Raw genomic sequence first — 20,511 nt, forward strand, 5'->3', positions numbered from 1 at the left:
TGCCTAGCCTGGTTCTGTCAAAGCAATCCAGGTTAGCACAAATGCTTTTCACTGTGAGGCTTGTTTATTAGGTTCAAAGCAGAGGCGGCATGACAGAAGGGGGTTAGGGAGAGAGCCGCAGTCCTGGTGGAGGGCTGGGGGCAGCCACCTCTAAACCCGACCCAGGCACTGCTAGGACAATGTGTCTGGAGACTGCCAAGACTCAAAAGAGCAATGAGAGGGGGAGGAAGAACAATGAGGATAGAAAAGCAACATGCCTCAAGCTCTGCAGCACACATTTATCTCAGCACCTGCCTTACAGACCCTGCGACACCCTGGTCCTGGCAAGACCCCGTCCTTCCGCAGCCCTGCAAGAGGTGTCAGCGCCGAAGGCAGCACAACTCTTCCCAGGGAAGGGAGTGCTTTGTCCATTAGGAAACAAAACAAGTTTTAAGGAAAAATCATTGTGGGTTTTGGGGTGGGTTGTTTTTTTTTGTTTGTTTTTTTTTGGAAGCCATATTTTCCAGACAGATTTTCTTGAGACCTCAGTTAAATGGAAGAAAGAGGAATGGCATATCCTTGTCCCTACCATCAGAGCATCCAAACTGTGCTTTAATACGTGGCAGCCCTCTCTTTTAAATAACCACTTAGTATGAAATTGAAAGGCTGTATAAAACAGTCATTATTAGTCAGTACCTACAAGGCTGAAGGGTAAGTTAAAGAGACTTAATGAATAATCATTCTCTCAAGAGGCGTAAGATACAAAGTTAAGATAATGAAATTTCAAAGCACTGAGCATCACTTGCTGTTCAATTTAAAAACCAGTAGTTACAAACTCCAGTCACCTGCCTTTGGCATCCCAATGCCCTTCCTCATGCCCCAGTGCCCAGCTGGGATTTCTGCTTTCCACCCCTCAGCTGGGAGCAGGCTGGCTCCAGCCATGCTGGGACACACACTGCCAACAACCCCGGGCTGCTGGAGCAGGGTGACGACCTGCCTGTGCAGCAGCTGCCCTCTCTACGTGTGAGAAAGCTGCAATTTCACCGAAGCTGTGACTCACTCTAGGGGCAGAGGCATTAGGTTTGTAGATTCCTGGTGAGATTCTGGATAAACCCTTTCCAATTCACTTGCAATTAAATAAATAAATAAAAATCAAAACAAACAAAAAACCCCACCACTTTAAACTACATTATTATTTAGAGTCGTGGTGGTTGGAGTTAGGACATGTGCACAGGTGAGTAAAACCTCTTTATCCATTCATTTCTGCTGTCCATGTGGTTATTTCTCTTCAAAGAAATGGTAATTCTTGGTCTTGGTAATTCTGCTTGCTGGAGAAAGATGTGGTTCGGACGTCTAGCCTTGCCTCCAGGACTTGCTTTCCCATCCGTAAAGTGGAGACAGCAGCAAAGGCAGCTGAGGGAAGAGATGGATTGAGACAGAGGCAGAAGCTGGAGTACAGAAAGTCACACCTCCTCTTTGCAGGCACTCTGGTTGTAGCCTCCATCTGCCTTCTGGTGGAAGCATGCTCTTTTTCAGATGGATTTGTATTTTTGGTGGGTTTACCAGTACAGAAGATAGTTTAAATCTGCTCCAGTGACCCAGAGAAAGCTCCATAAATAAACAGCTGGTGAATGCAGAAGCGTAGGGTGGGGGAGAAACTCACCATGAAAACGCTGCCTGGCGGTGGTGACAGGGCAGTGATAAAAAGGTGAACTGATCAATACTGTTATTTACTTTTTATAAATTGCTTTCAGTCTCTCGCCACCTCTGCTGGGATTCTGGCTCACTCGGCATTTACTCTCTGATGGATGACAAGGCCAGAAACACATGTCCTTTCTGTGTTTTTAATAGAATGCATAGTGACTCGCATCGGTAAATTATTCCCCTCCAAGGAGCGCAAGCACATATCTCACACGCATCAGCGCTTCAAACGGTTATGAATGCCCTTCGTTATTGATCACGCTGAAGCAGCACTCTGCCAATGTGTAATTAAAGAACTTGTAATAATGCCATACAAACCCATTTAAGAAAGCAAATGTTTATAAAGGAGGAAAAACAAACAAAATCAGAAACCCAATAATTTCAGGATAGCTACGGAATGAGAAGAGGAATATAAACAAATCAGAATCGATTACAAGGAGCAGCAGTGAAAACCCAGTCCCCAGAACCCAACTTTTTCCTTTTCCCGTCATTAGTTTTAGCAGCAGGCGCGTAAATTATCAGCATCTCCAGCAGGATATTTACACCGCCGCAGATCTATTTCCTTTTAAAATCTCTAGGTAGCAAAGCCTGGGCAGAACATCTCACTTCGGTAACTGCATCACAGTGAGTCAGCTGCAAATCTCTTCAGGTTGCAGTGTTAGCATGGGGTAAGACAGGGGACTCCAGGGACACGCTGCCGCTCACAGCTCTGCCAGGCTGGTGGCAGGTCCCAGGTTAATCCAGCACCAGCAAAGCCAGGTTGGGTCAGCTCACAGATCCATCTTGTTGCTAGGACAGCGATTATCCTGCTTAAGAGACTTAATTGAAGTTATCTATCTATCCAAATTCTGACTTTATCACCCCCAAGCAGATATACTCCTTATCTGCAGCACTTCACTGCAAGGGCACAGGAATTGATTTGTTAAGTTATATAAAGGTAACTTGATAAACATGCTATATAAAGCATTAATGCATAGCTAAAATGAACAATAATTTCAATATCTATGCAGCAACAACACCCCTGCACCCTGCAGTGAATTTCGCAAGTAGCCCTTGGAAAGGATATTTGAGACAAACAAAAAAAAGGAAAACAGAAAAGCAATCTTTTCAACTATCATTCTCCAGAGGCTAATGGCAAATGAGCATCTTACTTTAAGAGGTCAGGTATTGAACATACAAGAAAACATGACTTTTACCTTCTCGCTGTTGGAGATTTTAATTTGTAGGAGATTTACAGAAAAATCTACAAAGGCATAACTACATCGTTAGAACTGAATGCAACCAGGAAGATCAGAGCACTTATGCCATCTGTTCTGCTAATGGAGACAAGTGGCTCAGGCTAACAAGAGCCAAATCTTCATATCATTGTGTCAAAAATCTCACTTTGCACTTCTTTGCATCCCCAGCACTCAAAGCACCTCCGAGGTCTCTGCAAACAACTGAGCTTCGCCACCCACACATCCCTTTGAGCCGTGCAGAGGCAGAAAGGAGCGTGCACTTTGCTTTTCTATAAGAGCAGCGGTTTTAAAAACAAATGCAGCCGTCTCCCTCTGACAGACACCAAGGCACTGGAGTTTGGAGAAAATGAGACTGATTTTGCTGGCTGCTTGTCCCTTCACCCCTGCACGAAGCACAAGGAAGCGGTGCACACAAGGCAGCTTTGCTCATTTAGCAAAGGTAGGAGACTGAAGTAAAGTTTAAGGGCACCGAGGTGGCACAGAAATACAAAGCAGAGTCAGTAAGAGATTCATCCCCTGGATTTCCTACTCATCCTTTGAGGAATGGAAGGGGAAATAATGCTACATGCAAATAGATGTGCACAGGCCACAGCTGGGGGCTCGCTCAGCCCCAAGCCTTCTCTTCCTAGCAAATGCAGAGACCTTGAAGAAGACAAGAGCCCTCAGCAAGCACCTACCCCTGACCAGGAGCAAGCACAGAGCCTTTCAGCATGTTCATACCAAAAACAGCAGTTCCTGCCCTCTTCATACAGAAACCTCTTGGGTTTCCATCCGTTTTATGAGGTTTTCCAGCAGATTTATGGTTTCTCGGTCAGCCGGCTCCATTATATGGATTCTTTCAGTGCATCCATTAAGACTCCTGCTCGCCCCCACTTTTATTTAGCCCATCTCCCGATTAGCTCTGAGAGTCACAGCACAGTCAGAACTTGACCACTTTTATTTCTGTAGCACTTCTCCGATCAGCTTGTAACACTTTTTGCCCATGTAAGAAGGCAGTGTCAAACCTTCCTAGACAGAGGAATTGTCTGCATATGAGCCCGCTGAAGCCAAGAGGTAAAACTCAATGAGAGCAACTCATCTTTCATCTACAGTGTGCCACAAAGTTTTAGATCAAACCCAAGTCTGTGGCCATGACAGTAAAGGTCTTGTACTTCTATTTAATCTGGCCCAGTTTCTGCTACTTTAAACGGTAGCTATATGCCTTTCCTTGTCAGAAGGAAGCTATAAAGTTCTTTCTAGATCTATACAAGCATTCAAATCAGGACTGGGAGGAACTGAGCAAAACAGAGAAGGGTTATTTTTACTTCTTATTTCTTGCTGCTTGCATCACACTCCTGCATGCACATCATGTCTCTGCAGGCGGTACTTACCATATGTCTGCTTGCTTTGGTTTTAATGTTTGAAACTGGTGTATTTATCTGCCTGGTCAGACACAGAGTGACAAAATGATGATATAATTCACTAAGGGTCTTGTGGATATAGGCTTATGCGGACTAATATATGAAAACAGAATTAGGATGCAACTAGCATTTCATCCTTGTCACCACATTTTCAGGATATCTATCTTTTGCTCCATTTGTAAAGACAATTTGCGTTTTGACTCAGCAAAGGACTGAGGTATATCTTAAGTATACGCATATGCACTGCTTAAACAATGGCCTGTAAACACGTGCAACAATCAGAAAGATCGAATGTATTATATTATTTAAAAACTGCTTTGCAGTTGACATGGGCATCTAACTATTTAAAACTCAGGGTTCAGTTTCTTTTTATTTAGCAATGATATCCCAAAAGTGTGTGAAATCAATTTTTTAAACACATTTCAAACGAAAGCATTTTCAACATTAAAATACGTTTGAAGTGTAAATGCCCATCCAAAGCAGATCCCATTGCAGTGAGACTCCACAAATAAAAACTAATATTCTTGCTGGCAACCTCCAGGTTCATTTTGCTCTCCAGCCCCAGATCAAACCTAAGCTTTGAAGCTTAAAAGGAGTGAAATCCTGGCCACGTTCAAGCCAGCAGTTTGCTCCCAGATCCATCACCCCAGGTTTCTACCTGAGACTGCAATGCTAACGCAGCAGGCAAGGGACCCAGCGTGAGCTGTACCTCACTGGGCTGCTGCCCCATGCCCCTACTCTCCCACCAGTGAACAGCATTACAGACACCCCACTGCTTTTGGAAGGCACTTTGAAGTCTTCAAACAGTAATTGCTAGCAAGCCAAATGTTAGATGTTGTGTTGCTGTTTCTCAGCAATATCCTCATGGCACGAATAGGGGAAGCTGGGAAGAGGGAGAAGAAATAACATGGGGCGCAAAGTCATCACCCTGCAGATGTTCAAGTCTCTCCTAAGACACACATCCCTAAGACCAAAACACCTCCAATTAACTCACAAACTAATGCTGTAAATGACAAGAAGTAATTGCAAATAGCTTATCTATTTTAATGAAGCCTACTTTGAAAGTGTCCTTACTGACTCCATCCCCTAGACACAGCTGAGTCCACGCTTCTGAGGTCTGAGCCGTAAGATCCCCTTACTGCGGTTTCACAAGCTGCTTTGTTCCATCTGAGATGTGGTGGCTGTCTCTGGGCATGGCCAGCCTGATATGATTCAACTCAAGTTACCCAGCAGTGGAAGAGGAATGAATGATGTGAAACCAGTTCACACTTGTATAAAGGAAAAGTTCACTGGTGCAAGGCATAAGACCACTCCAATATGCCAAAATTTTGGGATGGATCTGCCTATATCATCTCCTCACAGAGGCCCAAAGGTCTTTAAACAAAAAACAAGGTCCAGAACAGAGATGAAGAAAATTAATCAAGAGCAAGCAGAAGACAGAGAAGAAAGAAAAAGGTTGATGTCTCCTTCTCTTGGTACTCACCAAGTCCTGGCAGGCCGGTCTCCCCTCCACAGCTGGGGTTAGTCAATGCAACCACTCCCTGTGTTGCAACAAACCCTGCCCAGCACCTGTTCCTAAAGTGACCCCCTGTTCCTCTGAGTCCCATCAGCTTCTTGCTCCTCTTCCTCTTCCTCCTCCTTCCTCTCCTGGCAGTTTCCCCTCTCTACCCTCTAGCTGCAAGTTCTCCTTGCACTTGTTCTCCTCCCTCCACCTCTCCCTGCAAGGCTCCCACCAGACCCAAGCAATTCCTTTTTAAAAGGAACATAACACAACTATGAGCAAGGAAATAAAATAATATTACTAATAACCTAACATAATATTAGTCTGCATGCGCACCAACTGTTCAGCTGCTCCTAAGGGATGCATCCTTTGCCCTGACCCTTCAGCGGCTGTTTTTTTCTGCGGTCTCTAGCTCTTGGAGGCAAGAACCACACATCCAATTTAATTGGGAATAAATCACAAGCACTGTGAGCGCTACCAGGGAACCCCACATAACCTTTTCTCTCTCTGCTGGGCCCCTCTGATGTGCCAGGTTGGAAAGCAGTGGCTCTTGCAACTGCTAGAGCAAGTCTGAGCAATACTTACAGCTGATTGTAATTCCAAGCTCCACACCTCTTTTCTTGGGCAATTTAACGTGGAAAGTGCCGCTGCTGGGTATGACAGACTCTATAAAGCCAAAAACAGACAAAAAGAAAACAGGAGAAAGGAGAGAGTTTTCAGCAGCATGGATGGTTTCTTTCAAACCAAGAAAAACAAGCCCATCAAACTCAGTTTTATTGGTTCAAATAAGGTTGTTCTCTGAGGCCCCAAGGACTTCAGGTTAAGATTTGGATTCTCATTAAAAATACATGCTCTGAACATCAAGTGAAGTGCTTACATCACACTGTACTTCGGTTGAAGTTGAAGCAGCTTTGTCAATGTAAAAGAAAAAGATTTTTCTTCCAAATACAAAGGGCACTTTAGCTCCAGCCAATTGCTTCAGCTCCCTCCTTTCCTCAAGGCCATAGATTAATACAAATATTACACATATTAATCATAAAATGTTTAAAGAGCAGGTGGCTTCTTCATCTACTCACTAGGCTTACCTCAGCCAAGTGGTGAGAAGGCGGCATTTATGGAAGGATCAGAGGAAGGACCCTCTGTCTTAATGCACATTAGAGAACAACAAATAAATGGGAAAGATCCTTCTCACAGGGTCTTTTCAGTCTTGCCTGAGCTCTAACAAAAACCTCATGTATTTTTGTGAACACACTCCATCCTACATGGTAGCAAAGGCACTGGCAGAGTCTGGCAGGTGGTGAGGAGCAGCAAGTCCTTGGCAACTTACCTGCAACATCAAATTCAATTTCCAGCACCACTTTGTTCGTGAGCGCAGCATCCCGCAAAAGCTGATTAGCTTCCTCCATAGTCCCATCCTCAGTCGCAATGCCGTTGATAGAAAGGACTCGGTCTCCTACTTGCAGCAGCCCACACCTGCAGTCCGTATTGGGAAAAGAGGGGAAGGGGACAAGGAGGCAGGGAAAAAGGAGGAAAGGAGGAAAAAAACAACCCCACACCCAGCCATGAGTTACTTTTGTCAGACAAATCTGTTAGAAGACACACAGAGTACCGACAGATCCTGCAGAAGTGGCCTCAAAGAGATGATAACTCATTCTGCAACGTGTGTCCCGGGGCCAGGAGCCCCTGGAAGGTCACTAGGCAGCAAACCCTTGTGGTTTGCTTAAACTCAAACATACTTCACTCTCAAACAATATATATATATTTCTTTTATTTCCTGCAACTTCCAGGGAAAAAAAGAAACCCTTCCCCTCCTAAAAGTCAACACCATGGCCAAGACATGCAAGTGATGAATTGCAAGGACATGAGGCCTCCTACCCTATTTAATAGTATACATCTCTCTCCGTGTGCCTGCATCCACTGGAAACCAAACTAATGGCACTGAAAATTGCACAGAGTCCTCTGCTTAATACATGGCTAATACTGAAGCTACAATCCAATGAACTCACTGAAACATCTCAGCAAATTGGATAATCATTTATCCCTTGTAATTGCATTTCTGGAAGCCAAATGTACATTGATACTGTTTAACTGCCCTGAAAGGCCAATATTATTCTGATGTGATAGCCCGCCAATATAACCACAACTGGCACTTTGGGCTTTTTGGTTTAGACCCACTTTCTCAAGGAGCATAGATCTGCAGGTTTTTTCACTTTGGAAGTAGAATAATGACAGCAAGGCTACGTTGGAGATGTACTGCTACAGTATGGTTTGCCTCTTGAGACTCTTCTGTATTTATAAGAAATGTTTGTTCACACATGAACCGCTACATTCACTATCCAATCTCTCTCTCTTTTTTTTTAATGTACTGTGACCCCAGCAAGACAATCCTGCACATTACCTCCAACAGCTAATCTGCACAAACCCATGGCTCTACAAAGACAAGAGCGTAGTGTTCCACATCACTGGCCATGGGCAATAGGTTGCACATCCTCCATTTTCTCCACACTCTTCATCAGTTGCTTGCTATAACCACATCTGTTCAATTTCCCACTTGGCACCTGTCTGTAAGGCCATCCGCTCGAGCAGAGCATGGGAAAGCACTCATCCATCACTAACATAAGCTACAGGGTGGTTTCCGAAATAGATTCAGGGTTATGGGAACAAGTCTAAGGTTCACCTCTACGTTTGGAGTTGTTTTACCATGAAGGCATCAGCTAGCATGTTTTAAGCCTCCGTCTGACAATCTTTACTCCCCTGCTGTTCAACGATCAACCACATCCTTTGCCCTGACCTTTCTAGAAGCCAGCTTCCACTGATATTTCATGCAAGACAGCTTTTTTTTTTTCTTTCTGTTTGTTTTGTTTTTTTACTAATCCTTCCAGCCTTTCTTCATCGCTCACACCTGAGTCAGTTGTAAGAACACGGTACTGTGGCTTCTGGGCACACAAAGGTAACACTAAAGGCAACGGGTACCGGTTGTATTGGTCACTTCCAAACAGCAGAAAAGTCCAAGAAAACACACACACATCCAAATTTGAGAAAAATGCACAAGCACGACAGTTTTTGTCTGTGGCCCATCAAAAGCTGAGATATGAGCAAGTTTGGAGACAGCCTAGGGAGGTTACTTTACAGGTAGGAAGGGATTAAACTTACAGTATATTTGCTCTGGTGCCTGAGTTCATGTCATTCATGGAAAACAGCTGGCTATTTTAGGAGATGTAAATTCAGAAGTGTTTGTTCAAGGAGACTTGGATTAGGACAGACAACTCCATGCAGTATAAATGAATACACCCTTGTGAATACATTACATTGTTTAATTACAGTCCTTAACTGGACTTGTGGCTATATGCAGCTACATAACTATGTCTGGAACTATCAGCTTTTAAATCTGAAGATGGCAAGGAGTACAATGGAGAGGTCTCCTCCAACACTGAGAGCTTTATTGCTATGGTCACTGTGCACCTTTTGGAAAGGAGGGATCAACACAGAGATCACTTCAGCATTTTGAGGTACCACAAGGACACAACCTCTTTCAGTACTGCTGTTTCAGCCACGAGGACTAGGAGACCACGGGATTCTTTCACACAGCCAACACTTGCACCTTTTCCAGAGTTGTCTCCTCACAAAACAACCATTTCCTGTGCTTCTTCATTCAGGGTAAATTTACCGTGTTTTACAGCCAATGGCTCTGTTAGGTCGGAAGCATTTTATTTCATTTAATATTAGCCTCAGTTGATCATGGCAGTTTAAACCCCAGTCTTGCAGGTTTATAAAAGTTTGTGGAGTGAAGCCACAACCTCCTACCTCCAACCACAAGGGTGAGGAGATCTGACATGCCTCGTTAACTCTTCAAAACAATTTCACCACTGGTTTCCAATTACCATGTGCCCTTGCAATGGGTGCAGGGCCCTGGGAGACAAGGCTCCTGCACACCTCTCCTTGACTCTGCTATGGGATCCTGCATGAAGTTTTCAGAGGGCTTTCCCAAAGAGTGCATGCATCTCCGAGATGCACAGTCTAACATTAGAGCTCACAAAGTACCTGGAGATCACAGGAGGAGAAGTGCTTAAAATTCAAAGAACAGGAGTTCCATCATCTCCTAGAATGAAAGACAGCCTTATGGGTGTGTTGGAGTCCATAACAGGAAGGTTTCCTTCGGGTTGCAGAGATTTGCATTTTATCGTGACTCATTCCTTGGGCTTAAAGACAGCAGTGGAACAGTGGAGGTGTCTTGCTAGACACAGCAGTGAAAATTCAAGCCTTGGACTGGGTATGTGCTGAAGATCTCACTCATCATCAGCAGCATCTATGCAGTCACTCCAGCTGTGGAGCGAGCAGCAGCAGCTGTGACCACAGCCACACTGCTGGCTGCAGAAACCAACGTGGCATGTCCTTACACACCCACTTACACTGAGTCAACATGCATGGCTCAAATGCACACATCTGTGTGTGTACATCGCTGGGTGGGTCACAGCCCCTAAAAGATCAAAGCTGTGCTGACAGCATCACCCAGCTGCTGAACTTCCCTCTTGCAAACTCTTCATCCTCAAAAGCCAGAAACATGATGATCAAACAACTGTGTCTGAGCAGAGCTAGAAAACATGTAACACAGCAGGAAGCATTGATTTTGGATACTGGGGTGGAGAAGCCAGACACTCTCCCACTGCTGTCAATGACAGCTGAGGGAGGACGGACAAAAAAGCTGCTTGTTTCAAGGCAGCCAAGAAGGGACATCAGCCTTCTTCCTATTAGACCCTCTCTGCTGATAACAGGGGCTGAACCACTGTCTCATTTTGAGCCTAAAGGCTTCATCTTGCATCCAGGAAACAAAACAAGGGGTGGGGTGGGAATGTCTGTTAGAGACTATTGTCTGTAAAACAAATCACAAGTCAGGGAGATGTCAGCTTTTGCTTGAAACTGCCTGTTGCAAGCTGAACAAAGCAGATAATAAAAGCAAGGCAAACAACTTCCCTGAAAAGAGGGTGACATTGTCCTCACCAGTACTGCTCAGATTGCTAAACACCCGAGAGGCAGCTCCTCCAGGGCAAGACAGATGGGCAAAGCAATTGTGGATCATGTCCTGTGCACAGCAAATTGAGGTTCACAGGCTTTGCACAAGAGTGTGTGAACGTGCATGACAGATGCAGGTGGCCCAGTCCCTCTACCCCTGCTGCTCAACCACTTTTGCAAAGGACAACAACTGCAGCCCAAAAAAGCAGAGTCCAGCAGCCTCAACTGAAAGCCTGACTTGGGAAAGGGGAGAAAAATGACCCCAATGCCTTGAGCTGTGGTTACAGCAGAACCTGGCAAGGCAGGGGAAAAGGTATCTAGCAAGGAGGGAGCAAACAAGTTCTGTGGGACAGCAAGAAACAAAAAGTGAAATGAAAACACCAAACTGCCTTTTTCACCTCCCTGTAAACCCAGTACACTTACCACTTCAAGATAGGGAGCAAAAACAATGTTTCCGTGCCAGCTAGGAAGAGCAGCACAGTCTAGGAAAGGAAGAAATACACTGGAGAGATTTAATCCCCAAATCAAATCCACGCTGCAGACGCAGAGAGGATTGCTCCCTGCCACCAGAAAGCAGAGGGCGGCAGCCAAGAGAGCGTGAATCCTGCTGGGTGGGAGTGGCAAGGGAGAGCAGCGTGTGTGTGACATGTTAGAGCCAGGCCAAGTCCACACCACCAGTCGTTGCTTTCACTCCAGGCCTGGCAAGAGGATAAAGCAAAGCCAGGCAGATTTCAGCACATCTCCCTCCTCCCGGGGGACAGCAGGCTTTGTTGCTGCCTGATTTATAAAAGGACTTTGGTGCTTTGCAGTGTGAGCCAAGTTCACCCTGGTAATATAGGATTAAAAAAGAGCAAAATGCCACCACTTTGCTTTTTTAACTTTGCAAACAAACAAAGAAGCAAAAACATAAAAGGCTTTTGAAATCCCTCTTAACCTGCCTTGCTTGGGCCAACACATTTTCCTATTCCAGTCCCTTGCCCCAGTCCTCCCAGCCTGGCCTCGCACACACCCCAGTGCCAGGCACTCGGGCTCCTCCCGGCCTCTGCATCGGCCACCTGGAGACACACAGAGACCAGACGGCACAGCAAGAGCTTGCATTTGCAAAAGGAAACACCAGTCCCATGCTGGGACTTGATCCATTCAGCAAGAGAAGCATCATTATAGGGCATCTGCTCTGTAGTGCGCAGGCACTTAAGCAGACTTTAAACCCAGCCAGCAAAGGTTTTGGAAGAAGTTTAACCAGAGCTCCCATGCTGAGGCTCGGCCACTGCAGAACTCGTTGCTCTCCGTTTCCCCAGGGGTCACGCAGAGCGGTTAATGCTGCTCCTCCATTCTGCTCTTTTCCCAGAATTATCAAGCCAAAAGCAGAAGTGCTTAAATGCACCTCAACCAGCCCCTCAAACAGAGCCCTCCTCAGTGGTTCAAAACATTTAGGTTAATTTATAGAGCTGGGCTCTGCTACAACAAAACCAGGCAGAAAACACTTTCCAGGGCCCATTTGTATATGTTTTTCCCCTTACTGCAACCAGACAAAAGCTTTATCTTTCAATGAGAAAGAAAAGGAAAAAGAGTAAGAAAAAGAAAAAGAAATAAAAGGAATGGGAATGGTGCTCTCACACAGACACACGCTCCCTTCCTCCTCCTCCCAGAACAGCCGTAGCCTGGTGCCAAGACGTTCACCTGGGATGCGAGGGAGGCCGCGGTCAGCCGACGAGTGCAGAAATGGCAGTGACAGTAAACCATGCCCAGTGAAGAATGGGAGATATTACAAGGATGATAGTAAATATCTAAATGAGCCTCTGAGGAGAGAAAACAAACCAAACCATGAAATGGTCAGCAGCAGCACCATCAGCATCCAAGGGCAAGGTCTCTAACCTCTCTGCCGGGCTGTCAGGCTCAATAAAACGGACGAGAGGTGGGGAGGACAGGGTTTCGGTAGCAAAGATGCCTCCCTGGAGCTGAAGTCCGAAGCCATTCAAAGGGTCTCCCCTGAGCACCACCTCCGTCGTCTCCGTGTGGACTATCTGCCCACCAGGACCCACCGTGCTGGAGGCCAGCGACACTGTGAGGTAGAGAGAGGCAGAAGGTCAGGGCAGCCAAATCAACATCACAGACCTGGTTGTGGTGAGATTGGTGACCAAGGCTGAGGGAGGATCTGGCAGTGCTGGGACGAGTTGTCCTACCCAGCTAACGGTCAGCAAGGGCAGTAAGGACAGTAAGGAGAGCATGTGCACCCGTCCAACCCAGCCCCAGCCCCTCACCACCCTTACATGAGCTCTTGTGCTCCTTCTTCTTCTGCCTCCTCCTCAGCATGGTGGTGCGGGGGCTCATGGGGTGGGAGCTGCGAGGTAGCGTGTTGGAGTTCTGGCAGGGGAAGCCCTGCGCATTCATGGTGGGAGACGAGAAGTTGGCAGCCACCAGAGCTGGGGAAATATAGAGAGTGTTAAAGCGTACACAAAGAAATGCAGTGCTGGGTTCACCTAATAGATATTCACCCAGCTCCTCATAGTTTCGGACTAGTTCCTTCTTCCCAGGGCTCAAGCTGAGGCGAGCCCACGTCCTGGGCTTGCAGTTCCAGGAGAGCTATCAGAAAGGGCTTGGGCTCAAGATGGACATTGCTTTCTGGCGTGCAGAGACTCCAGTGACTGGCCATTGAGGCTACCAGGTGAAAAATGTGTCACTGATGCAGGGCAGCCAACAGCTGGTTGGCACAATGGCACTAAAGAACCTTAAATATATAGGAAGAGAAACCAGAGCTTGAACTTGCTGAGCAACTGGGCTCCCCTGCTTGCTTCCCAATACACAGCACAATGTTTCCTGCCTACCTCACTGCCCCAAGACCAGAAACCTGGGGCTGAACAGAATCTGCTTCCTGCAAGAGATGTGTTTACAAACAGATTTTGAAGCAGACGGAGTCCTTCTACCATGCAGTGCAGCACTAGGGCTGAGCTGGATGCATTGGTGCACCACGTTCCTACATGTCACCAGGGCTGCCCTCCTTGTCCCACAGTAATTCAGTTTTTCCCTTGCCCATATGAAAGCAGGGCACAGGGGTGTGGGATAAGGGGATGGGAGCACGGGTCTGCCCAGCACACTGCTCTCATTGCAGTTACCAGCTCAGTGCGCGCAGGGCAGCAGACACTGATTTTGCACCAAATACTGATTTTGCACCTCAGCACTGGGCCTGTGGCAAGAGACCCAAGTGCACTTGGAGGAAGTAAGTGACACCCCAGGCCACAGAGTTGGAGAGGCACAGCACGAACACATGCAGGAACAGGGACAACACCGTGCTCTGGGGTTACATTTGCAGTAATCCTGTCCAGACGTCTGGTTCCAGGTGGGCGTCTTGCAGTGCCCGGGGTGGTGGGTGTGACAGTAGTTGACGCAGGGGTCCCAGCAGTGGTGGTGGTCGCTCTTCTGCACCTTGACTGATGTCACCCAGTGGAGCAGAAATCAGCACAGGCAGGGAGAAGTGAGAGAAAGAAAAAGTAAGAAGCATAAGGCAGGAGATTGTAGGAAAGAGCCTCATACTGGCTCTGAATACATCACAGTGCAACCGTGGCGTGTCAAGCACCAGCAGCAAAAACGCATCCCCGTGTAACCTCGTAACACTTGATGCAAAGTGGCAGATATCCACCCATTCCCCTTAAAAAACTCCGTGTCCTGAGCCAACGGCCTGACTAAGCTGTGCTGGCAGCACACAGATGTCATTACCATTTGCAGTCTGTTGAGCGACGTGCAGAAGCTGCCTCCAGCCACGAGTTTCCCACAGAGACCATCAGCGTTATCCGACAGCACCGGGGAAACCTCCTTGTGCTGTTTCCCACCTTGCTGCCCTCCCAGGACAGCACTTGATGCCTTCCACACGTGCCCAGGAGTGCTCCGAGCACTTCTCTTGGCTTCAGCGTTTGGATGTTTAGTAGCTGCTCTTGGCTAGCAATCTGTCGCAGGGTGCACGTATGAGAAGGGCGGACTGCAGCTTACCAGAACAAAAGGGATTTTACACGCTGCTGCTTACAGGCAATTACACAGGGCCACCAACACAGGAAGAGATGCCAACACTATGGCAAACAGCAAATTAAAACATGACACCAACGTGGCAGACTCTATTCATGGCCACACAACAGCTTTAGCTGCAGTGTGGCATCCATCGCCCAGAAATCCCTTGTCCCAGGAACTGCAGCTTTGCAACACCAGGTCCCAATGCCACAAATTCCCTCTGACGTGCCTCAGACACACCCCCAGGCACAGGTCCCTGTTCTCCTCTCACTGGTGCTCCTTTTGCTCCTGGGCAGCACAGGGTAGATTCAGTTGTCCTTGCCCAACGGCAATGAGTTTTCTCTCCCGAACCCCTGCACCACGCTGTCTGGATCAATCTTCTTCTGTGGGGAATTGCTAGCTAATGAGCAAGATTGCAAGCGTCTCTTTTGTTCAGCCGAGCACGAACAGCATCCCACGGCAGAACATCACAGCTCTTAACCTTGCAGCTGCTGGCACTCTCCCAGCTGAGACCTCCTCGGGGCTCTGTGTTCTCCACACAGGTGGGAGCCCCGCTGGTGCTGGCACTGCCAGGGCTTTCTGAGCGTGCAAACCTGGGAGAGGGACTCAGTTTATCCAGTGTGTCCACCCAGAGATCTCTTCTAAAGGTCATCTCTTAGCGTCTTTAACACTGGATATCCATTTTTATTATCTGAATCCTTAAGGTCAAGTTTTCTGACCAACATACTTACTATTTCAAAGTCTTTGCTAAACATTTAGTGAGTTTAGCAGCTACTCTATAAAGTTCTTAAAATGTCCACTTCCAGCTCTGGGGTTTCTATCTTGTGGATTCAAAAGGAAATTCAGAGTCAGCAGGCTTTTAAAAACAAAAATCAAAAGAGCGAGTGTGGCTGCATCTAGACAAAAACAGAGTTCCTAATAAAATGAAATACTTTGAACACAAGTGACAGAGCTTATGGGCGTATATACAAAACCATTTAATCCATTTATAGCAATTAAACCTCTCCCATTTGTCTCTAAGTTCTTAGCCCATATCTGACACAACAGAAAATGGTCTATGAAACTCAGATGTCAGTGCAGTGGGGGGAAGAAAAGAGGTTTTGGACAATAATGGGATAAAAACCTACAACAGCCTTCCCCAAGCCTTCTGCACATCATTGGTGCCTGAGGAAACCCACCCATCCCAGCACTGCTCGCAGGCACCATCCGCTCCCACTGATCTTGTGAGCACGGCGTAATCCTCCCACAAACTCTCCAAATGCCCCCAGAGCTGCAGAGAGAGCAAACTCGGTTTGACAAATCCTGCGCTTCAGCATTAGACTGCAAGGACCATATTTTTTTCATGGCAGCTGCGGCTTCAGATCTCTCTCCGCTTCCTCAGTAACCAGATTTTCATTGCACAAGAAGCCATCTTTAGAAAACATCACAAGAAGCCCCATGCAGGCACACGCTGGATGGACTCAGTAATGCAAGTGCCAAGCAGAGACACCTCTGCACCGTCTCCTCTCCTCGGCTGCTTTCTCTGGGCTTCACTTTCCTGCCAATCATGACAGTTTGCTTTTGCATGGCCCGTTTTTCCTTACTGCCCTCATTTGTTTCCCTTAACTCAGAAAAAGCAGCCTGTGGAGTTGCCTTTCAGTTCCTGGAGCAGAAGGTAGAGTCTCTCCCAGGTCCTAATGCAGATCATCAGCTTTGGTGCAGTTCCTTGGCTCCCCACCATGGGCTGCACGGTGCTGTGGCTGGTTACACCCCTGAAGAGCACTGCTTCATGAGCTGCTCCTCTTGCCCTAAGCACTCTCTTTCCTGTCCCCACCACCTCCCTTTCCCATCCCCATCGGCACTGGTGAAGGCTTAAGCCCAAGCACTGGTGCTCACCTCTGCCTCCTAACAGCCATGTCGATGAACAGCATCCTTTCCGTTTACCCCTCATGTGTTAAGAGTTTAACAAAAAGTGGGGACAATCATTAAACCCCTTATCTATTCATACTGGTGTGTTGCAATTATTCTCCCAAGTTTGCCTGCTGAATTTCTGCCACAGCAAACTGGTCTGATGCGTGGAGGTATGGGTAAAAATGCCCTGAGCACACAGATCTGTCCTTCCACAGATCTTCCTCCTCCTGAGCTGCTGCTGAATGCATATATTCTGAAAGGAGATTAGGACCAGGGCACTAACGGAAGAAGGAGAATAGTTCATTTTAACAGCCATTGAAAAAAGATTATAGCTTTCCATTTTTTCTTGGGCACAAAGGTCAAGTCATCTGTCCCCTTTGTTAAATGGCTTTAATTCTGCACAAATTGGACTGGACGTGTAAGAGATTTATTTCTAGACATGGAGATGTTATTAGAGTTTATGTTTCACTGCATCACGTTAAAGAAGACAACACAGATAATTTCTTCTTTCACCAAACCTCCCTAGAAGAGGACAGAAAAACGAATTGGGCCTGGGGCTCCTGTGCACCAACATTATTAAAATGCACGTTCCTGAGAGAGAAGTGACTCAAAATGGTTGCAAAAGGGGCCGGTACTGAACCAGCTGAGTTACGAGAGGCCCAGTGTAGACTGTAACAAAACTGCAGGCAGCAGTTGCAACAAATCTTACAGTGAGGCTGATTTCACAAATACACGTATATGAGAGCCTGACTCAGCGTCTCACATGAAGAAGAAACTAAAGGTGGGCAATAAGGATGCTCACAGGACAAATTCCTAACATTTGAAATTTACAGGTATTTACCGTTTGATGAGCAAGATTTTTTTTCTAGTACTTCTTTGGAGAGAGAAAAAAAGCAGCCACTCTGGATGCCTCCACTCTGCCCCTGGCTGCTCAGACACAGCTGCCATTCAAACAGGCTGGGCCAGAAAATGAACACTTGTGCTTCAGCTTTATTTCCTATGGAAGTCCAGCGGAACCCTGCCTAGCTACTGACATGTCCTTTACAAAGCCTTACCAGGCTCCGGCCGATGAAAGCTGAGCTTAGAAATACATTTGCCAGCACCAAAGTTGTCTTCCTCCCTCTCCATTAAAGTCTCTTATCCAAAGTACTAAGAAAGCAGCAGCACTGCAAAACCTTGGGATTCCCAACTCCAATTTTCCCATACAAGCACAGATGGTATCTTTTTTTTTCCTATTCACATCCTTAAGGAACGTCATCTAACCACATGCACTTCATCAAAACACCATTTTTTCCTTCCCAGATGTCTCTCTTTGGTGTCTGTTGTGAGCATCCAAAAGCAGTGAGAACCACAGTAGGGACTTCAAATGAGTTTCGAGGGCAACCAACAATGTTTGCCCAGAGGACGTACCTGTTTCTGGAGGCTTCAAAGGCAGCCTGCTTTGGTGAACAGGTAGTATCTCCAACTTGACATTTTCTGAAGTGGCAGCTAAAAGCTGAGTTGCCTCTAATAAGGAGCAGTGCTCTGTGCTCGTGCCATCAATAGAGAGAATATGGTCACCAACATGCAACGCGCCACATCTGCAAAGGAAACAGCAAGAGAGGTGATTATACACACAGCCAAAGTCCATGTCCTTATGGCTGGAAGCAGAAACTTACAAAATCCAGCTGTTTTGCTTCAAATTGTTTCTTTCCATATCTCATTTTCGACTTTCAACTTGAACATTAGGTTTAAGCGTTGACAAAAACGTCAACTTAGATGGTTCAAGTCTGGCTGCTGGTGTTTTGGGAAAGATCTTTCAAGTTTTTACTAGTGCACAGTCATAGCCACTCTGGATGGCTGGGTGTTCACCCAGCGGTGTGGTGGGTCCTACCAGCCAGCAGTTCAGCGATGTGACTACTAGGGTGACAAGCTGACTTGTACATCAGGAAAAGGCTCCAGCCAGAAATTTCCACAAGAGGTGCCTGCCATTCCACAGCTCCAGAGCACTCAGACCCAAGGTTTTTAGAACAGAGCTCAGCTTTCACGTGCACTGAATTACATTCGTTCCCAGTGAGGGGTGTCCACTGGTGGTGTTAGGTCAGATATTTTTAGCATGCTTAGTGGTAAGAACCTGCGGGCATGGCCAATTCAAGGAGAGGCAGAGAAGAATGGTATATAACTAACAAGATGACAAGAAAGCAGTGGAGAAGGGAAAAGGAGAAGTGGAGCAGCCAGTTCAGATCTTTACCTGTCCACCACACTGGCCGGCTTGATCTTATCAATGACAATGACCTGCTTGTTCCGATGCGTGGTTGTCGTCAGTGTGATTCCTAGAGTAGATCCTGGAGTCTTTGCTATTTCAACCAGTAGAGGACCCGAAGCATTTGCTACTGTATCTGCAATACAAGAGAGTATCTCAAGACACCTCTACAGACTTTTCTTGTACTAAATGCAGAAGCAGACAAGAGATTGGCCAATTGCGCTGACCTGACGTGAGCATCAGCACATCTGCAGTTGGGACATCCTACACCCCCCCAACTCTGCATCGCATCTAGTTAACAAAGAAATCCTCCCAGTATCTAAAGAGGACCCACAGGAAAGCTGGGGAGGGACTCTTTGTCAGGGAGTGTAGTGATAGGACAAGGAGTAATGGTTTTAAACTACAAGGGCAGATTTAGATTAGGTATTAGGAAAAAATTCTTTACTACGAGGGTGGTGAGGCACCAGAGAAGCTGTGGATGCCCCATCCCTAGAAGTGTTTAAGGCCAGGTTGGATGGGGCTTTAAGCAACCTGGTCTGGTGGAAGGTGTCCCTGCCCATGGCAGGGTGGTTGGAATTAGATGATCTTTGGGGTCCCTTCCAACCAAAACCATTCTACAATTCTGTGATTCTATGATATTACAGCAATTCACACATGGAAACAACTCTCCTGCCTCTCTTTTTTGGGTTAAATAACAAGAGAATGCGCAAAGTCTGTGCACCAGTCATATCAACGTAAAAGAAAAGCACACAAAAAATCAGACTGACTTCACTGTTTAAGGTTCTTCCCAAACAAGCCAAAAAAAGGCACAGAGAAATACGATTATGCTTTCTGAGGTATTCAGAAGCCTTGCATGCTGCTGACCACCAGCACAAGCCAGCAACTCCAGCATCAGCTCAGGAATATCGCTGCAGCTGCTTGTTTCAGTTCCACTAGTGTGGCTCTGGGAGCAGAGACACAGAGCTTCCTACCCGCATCTTACAAAAGCCTTCTCTCCCCCATCAGACAATACAGGGGTAGCTCATGTTTAAACAATCCATTTCTGCAATAAGCTTAATGCATGCTGTAAGTGAGACTCTGAAACTCCTACGAAACTGCACCTGTTAGCATCTGCTTCAGAGGAATGGCTGGCAGAGCCATCGGAGAGCTTGATGCCTCCTCAGCCCTTAATTATTCATGGTGAGGCTTTCCTCTTCCAAAGCTATACTCCACTAAAAATGCTGATGCTACTCAGCTCCAATATTTGATGCATGGCCCATTCTTGTTCTTTGATAAATGGGAACATTGATGCAGATCTTGGGAGCTAAGCTGCAGGAAGGTCTTTCATGAGATTTGTTAAGATGCTAAGTCCCTGGAGACAGATTTTTCCCTTGTGTAGGGATCAGCCAGGGGATGTTCAGGCTCTGATCTACTCACAGCACCCTTTTTCCTGGGGAAGGAAGGAGCAGGACCAAGCCACGTTTAAGATTATGCAAGGCTTCAGATAAAACATTGTTTATTCTCTGCTGAAAAGGACCATCGGAGAGACCTGCAGGCCCTGGCAAAAAGCAC

General features: G+C 46.6%; 1 protein-coding gene across 13 annotated transcripts in view; it reads right to left on the reverse strand.

Annotated features, from left to right (window-relative positions):
- The window catches only part of GRIP2 (glutamate receptor interacting protein 2), a 266,312-nt gene that overhangs the window by 28,856 nt on the left and 216,945 nt on the right, over window positions 1-20,511 (reverse strand). For 9 of the 13 annotated variants that reach the window (XM_083796150.1, XM_083796146.1, XM_083796145.1 and 6 more), the window contains 7 exons: window positions 18,949-19,096; window positions 18,129-18,298; window positions 14,132-14,257; window positions 13,100-13,252; window positions 12,648-12,891; window positions 7,147-7,292; window positions 6,405-6,485 (listed from right to left, as the gene is read on the reverse strand). In XM_083796150.1, the coding sequence (XP_083652276.1) occupies window positions 6,405-6,485; window positions 7,147-7,292; window positions 12,648-12,891; window positions 13,100-13,252; window positions 14,132-14,257; window positions 18,129-18,298; window positions 18,949-19,096 (1,068 nt within the window). The remainder of the gene's footprint in view (window positions 1-6,404; window positions 6,486-7,146; window positions 7,293-12,647; window positions 12,892-13,099; window positions 13,253-14,131; window positions 14,258-18,128; window positions 18,299-18,948; window positions 19,097-20,511) is intronic. The other 4 variants (XM_083796148.1, XM_083796155.1, XM_083796154.1 and 1 more) reach the window with 1 other exon arrangement.

The sequence above is a fragment of the Anser anser genome, assembly GCF_964211835.1.
Source record: "Anser anser genome assembly, chromosome: 12".
Taxonomy (NCBI): Eukaryota; Metazoa; Chordata; class Aves; order Anseriformes; family Anatidae; genus Anser; species Anser anser.